Source organism: Corella eumyota, chromosome 4, assembly GCF_963082875.1.
Source record: "Corella eumyota chromosome 4, kaCorEumy4.1, whole genome shotgun sequence".
Taxonomy (NCBI): Eukaryota; Metazoa; Chordata; class Ascidiacea; order Phlebobranchia; family Corellidae; genus Corella; species Corella eumyota.
In genome coordinates, this window is record NC_137493.1 from 11,124,485 (window position 1) to 11,130,372 (window position 5,888).

At 30.3% G+C, this 5,888-nt stretch overlaps 1 protein-coding gene across 1 annotated transcript; it reads left to right on the forward strand.

Moving 5' to 3' along the window:
* On the forward strand, nt 1-5,184 carry LOC145751158 (uncharacterized). Its single transcript, XM_082567253.1, has 10 exons — nt 1-113; nt 878-1,081; nt 1,504-1,713; nt 1,871-1,974; nt 2,035-2,300; nt 2,413-3,345; nt 3,947-4,124; nt 4,265-4,396; nt 4,519-4,749; nt 4,918-5,184. Exons 1-10 carry the CDS (start codon nt 15-17, stop codon nt 5,159-5,161), a joined length of 2,601 nt encoding a protein of 866 aa, XP_082423379.1. The 5' UTR covers nt 1-14; the 3' UTR covers nt 5,162-5,184.
* The last annotated feature ends 704 nt before the right edge of the window (nt 5,185-5,888 follow it).

Sequence of the window (5,888 nt, forward strand, 5' to 3'; positions counted from 1 at the left end):
GATTTTTTTGTTAGATGTTAATGATTGTAGGAACAGCAATGCTTTTTCACACAACTACATTCTTGTGGTTATTTAAATTCATTTCAGTTGTTTATTGCAATTCTCAACATCAAGTAAGTTTTCAAAATATAAAAACTTAATATCTTTGACATTACTTTGAAGTGAAGTTTTATTTCAAAAATTCTAAAATTTAAAAAATTTAAAAAAATCGACAAAATTAGTTTTTACTTTAAAATCGTTCGACACAAAGCAATTACGTTTGGAGATAAAATCAAACTAAAAACTTTAAAAAATTTTATTTTCTTAAAATTGCTATTTGGAGAATTTCAAATGCATGTTTACCAAAAAGGTTCGGTCGTGTAAGAATCTTCTTTGTGTACTATAAGATGTCTGTGTGTGGTCACGTGCATTTACATAGTATTTCGATCTAATCTAAAACCGCAAATACACAGCACACATGGTTTGACAATTTGCCATTATACAAACCTTGAGGGGTTTAGTCTGTTTTAATCTTCTTTTTTAATAAACACTAAAAATTTTAATATATTTGTTAACGTGTAAATTTCAACTACATTATCTTAAGAAAAATCTGACATTAAGTAGCTCGGTTTGGTTGATCTATTATGGTACTCGTGGTATTTTTCAGTTTATTAACATACCAAATGCTTTTTGAGGTTAACAAGAGTAAATGTGAGGTGTTTAAACAAATTGAAAATTGTATTTTTCGGCTCAATTTGCCGCTAGCCAGAAAAAAAACACTTAAAAAAGTTACCGCATGAAAGCTATGAATTTTAAGCATGATAAATTGATTTATTACCTACTTTTTCTTCTAAATTTGAATGGAAGAAAACCAAATAACCTTTTTTTTTATTTTAAGCCATTTGGACAATTGGAATCTATTTCTCAAGGTTCAAATTGTAGTTGTAGATGCATCATTCAAACCGAAGAAGGGAAACCTTGCCAATCTGATCCGTCCAAACTAAAAATAATTTATTCCGTGCAAACTTTGTCATTGGGAAATGATTGTAAATGCACGTGTTTGGCTCCAACTCCACCTAACAATTGTTACAATCCTGTTCAAGTAAGTAGTAAGATTTTACAGTTTTTAGTAATTCTTCTATTTTTTTATTAGGCATAGCATTAAGCAGTAAAAAAACTAATAAAAAATTTATGTTTTAAAAAAGCACTTTTAATTACACCCAGTGATATATTAAGCTAATTAACTGGCATCGGCTAATAGGCTAAATTTTTGTTGTTTTTCATGATATACAACTAGTGTTTAACGCCCAACCAAATTTTTTTTTTAAATTTTAAAGTCACATAATATGAACATGGACTAAATATTATACTATATTAAAAAAATTTAATGAATCACTTGTACTTTACGGTTTTTAAAAAAACTCTCGTACGTTACTCTCGTTTTTACGGTATTGGTTAATTTTCTTTCGTCGTTTGAGGTCCAAAATCACAAAAAAACGTTAACTTTAAATTAATTATTTTTAGCAAGAAACGACCAAAACGGTGTCCAATGAAAATACCAAGGAGAAAAGCGCGGATTTATTGAACCAAGATAAAATTATAAGCCAGGACTTAACCAGGGTTAACTTAATTCAGCTACATAAAAGTTTGAGTGATGCAGTAAACTACCTTAAAATGGCGCTTAATACAAATTTTACAGAAGATAATGAAGACCAAAGAGAAAAAATCATGAAGGTTAGAACAAAGTTAAGAATATTTTTAAAGCAAATTTCATATTTATTACATATATTTGTTAAATTAAACTTTTAAGCCTGATCTAATATCTAACCTAGCTAAAAAATCTTTTCGTTGGCTCTTATTTAAAATAATTTTAATGTTATTTAAAATTTAGGTTTCAGGTTATTTAGAAGCGGCTAAAAAGCACATAGATTTTGTACCAACATTTTATATTTACAAGCAGAATGAAAACATCACAGAAGTTGTTAACCAAAATAAGTAAGTGACATGTAGTTTTTAATATATATGCAATTATTTGATTTTAACATTTGTTTTTAGGTCAGCGTCCATTAAAGAAGATAGTGATGATATTGTGGGAATGTCTAATAATCAAACTAGACCAACTTTTTCCGCATCACAAGAAAATGAAACATTTGCAAACCAAACAGAAAGCACAACTTCAAAATTTCACGTTGACAAAGCAAGAACTTTAGTAAATATAACTTCTGCAACGGATGAAAATAAATTTCCAAAAGGTACTGGAAGCTCGAATTTCACGAAAAACGTTGTGCGGACTGAAATAAACAACACTGCTTCTGAAATTGGTATTTTTTATTTTTTTAAAGATTTTTTTTTATTTAAAATATTTATTTTTTTTAAATACTTTACTAAATATTTAATATATAATCATTAATATAAACAATGTAATGATTTTAGATCTTCAAAATGTTAATACTGTTATAGTTCCACCCATTTTAAACTTAAACCCGACTTTTAATCAATCTGAAGACCACAAAATTTTAAATGACAAAAGTACTTTAAAAACAGCAACAATAACAACAGTTACTACACCAACCACCCAAAGTAAAGAAGGTCTTGCAACGATGACGTCATATCAAACTTTACAAACACCGTTCACGGAGGCCGATGACATAGATATTTCGACAACAAAAACTAGCTTACTAAATGTTACGTCGTCTCCAGTATTGGACAAAGATAGGGTATTAAAGACTTCAACTCCACCTAAAACAGTTGAGGCTATTAAAATTTCGTTACCAACCAAGAAGTATTTTACAACAGTAGAATATACTGAACAAAATACTCAAGCATATACTAGACCAGTGACTTTGCCTACCGATATTCTAGAAACAAAACCAAAATTAGACCAAGTTTTAACACAGCCTATTAACGATCCCAATTTTGATATACCTAGTACTCATTCTTACACCGACACTGTTACTTCAACAGCCCCGACAATAATGTCAAAATCTACAGTTTCTGCAAAATCGCTCCCATACAAAAGTAAAATCGATTTCAATTCAACGAACGAATTCGATGTAGGCGAACAGGTCGAAGGATCAAAAATACAAACGATTATTCTTAACAAGAACGAACAAAAAATAATTACGTCGGTAGATAGAGCTAAAGATTTAAACACTGAACAGGACGAGTTCGACGTTACTACAGTAAATTCAAATACCAAGACTGGTTCGGGAGATAATGAAGTAAACCGAAACACCTACTACACAGAAGACGACGACGAAGAGATGGAAGAATATTACGAAAACTATGAAGAAGAAATTTCTACAACTACAACACAACGATCAACTACAACCACAACTACGAGAAAAACGATAACAGCTTTAACACGTAAGTTAAAATATGATAAAATGGAAGTATATTCAACACAGCCTAAGCAGGGTTCCTATAAAAAATATACTGTATCAAATAAATCAAAAAGATCAAATATATAGCCATTGGAAATTAAATGAAACAAAAAGACTGCTTGAATTAAATCCTAACTCCAAACTTTAGTGATTCAGAAAACACTAAACACATGCAACCCATTCAATACGCTTAAAGGGGAACTCAACAAAAAAATAAGGCCAGCTAATATGTTTTTTTGAACTGTACTAAGTTTAAAACTGTAATTAAAAATATTTTTGTGTCTGTAATAAGCCTAATTCGATGTTTTGAACTTCGACGGCAAACCCTTTATGACGTCACCGGGTTGTACGCGAATTTGTTAGCTATACGTTATGATGCGGTCATAAGCTGTTTTAAAATCGTACAAACTTTCTAAAAAAGTCAAACTATTATAAAAACGTTTATAAACTTCCTAAAGGATTGCACTAATGTTTTTACATTGCACTAGTGTTTTTATTCGTTTAGATAAGCAAAAATAAAGTTTTTATAAATCTTATAAATTTTCTCTTGCTTTTTAATGTAAAAAAACATAACTTTTATGTAGAAAATTGCGGGACACTGTTTAATTTATCTCGACCTCACGTCGTCCATGATTTCGGAAGAAGAACAGGAGCTTGGATGATGGACGCAGCATATTCTTCTTTCCAAAAACCCAAAATTTATGTCACAAATTTTTACTATGGAAATAATTTAATCGAGTTTAAAAACCTAGAAAATTTCAAGTAAGACTTTTAAGTTTACAATTTAAACTTGATTATTATGACGTAATTTTAATTTGAAATGTACAATACAAAGATGCTACAATTTTCTTAATTTTTTTTTTTGTAATATTTTTAAATATTCAAATTTTGTGTTTTTACAGAAATTTTCGATGGAGTAATTCTTACATGCTTCCTTACAACTGGATAGGAACTGGTCACTTGGTCTTTAACGGATCATTTTACTATAACAGAGCATTTTCGAAAAACATTATAAAATATAATTTAAAGCATAGGTAGCAAAAGAAAATTACTTTACATGTTAATTTGTAAAAAAAAATTATAAATGGTTTTCTATAAAAAGCTACTGAACAAAACAAATTGTTTGTTGTTTAGTACCAATTTTAAATTTGTTTAGATTCGTCAGTGCTTGGGGCCACTTACGTCACGCCATGTATGACGCAACAACCCCTTTTACATGGAAGGGGCATTCGCGGGTCCACATGGCTGTGGACGAATCGGGGTTGTGGGTGATGTACCCCGCATACTCTGAATATGACGTCAGCACCACTTCACAGACATTCATTATTAACAAAATTGACCCTGACGATTTGCATACTTCAAGTACTTGGCGAACCACCATACACAGGTTTACCACCCTATACAAAGTCTAAACCTAGATATAGCTATTTAAATACATAGATATACGCGTTCTTATGACGCATTACTTTACTAAATTCCCATGTTTGATACCGTTGTTTTGCAGTTCTATAAATAAATTACTTCAGTACTAACAATTTCACTTCTCTTTTTGCAGAAAATCATTATCTCACGTGTTTATGGTATGTGGAGTGGTATACTTAACCGACCGTTATGATTCTTATCGAGCTCGAATTACACATGCATTTGATACTTACACCGGCGTCAGGCGACAGTTGTACTTGCCTTTTCTTAACCGGTATGCGTACAATGTACAAATGCTTTTTTTGCCGAAAGAAGGCAAGATTTACTCGTGGGATAAAGGTCATCAAGTGATATATGACGTAAATCTTACCTACTGAATTTTGAAGATTAGTTTCACATTTTCTGCTGTCAATTTTCACTGTGATAACTGTTTAAATATTAAACTTTTTATAAAATATGTTTATTGCATTATTATTGGTTTTATTTTTTAAGTTGAAATAAATTAATAAAAATTGAAATAAAATTTTGTTTCAAATTCGGTGGGCGATTGTATGGACAAATCACGTGTTGCAGGGTATTTATAAAATGCTGCGTGACCCAGACTTAGAATTTAAGTACATGATATAAATCTAGAGACTATTGCAATTCTGCGTTTCATTGTAATTTAAAAAACAAAATGATTTTAGCAAATTACGATTTTAGCTGTATTCGACCACATACTAAAATTTAATCGTATATCTGTATGTTAAAATTATAACCAGTTAACCTTAACGGCAAAGAAAGCGTTTTCGAAAGTGCTTTCAGCTGCTGGAAGTTTTTTTAGGCACAGCAGAAACCGACAAAAAAGTACGCAAGCAAGACAGAAAGTTTAAAGATTGTGATTAAATCATTTTCGAAGGCAATGGAATCTTTTATGTTTATGAAACTGACCTTTTTTCATAATCAAACTGATATATGTAATCTGTTGATAAAAAACAAATTTTAAGAAGTACAGCAGTGGTAAACATGTATAGCCTTAGGGAATGGCTTAATAAGCTAAATGCCAAACAAAATAAGGCTATAAATACCAACATGAAACAAAAACTACAATATTGTTTGACAAAA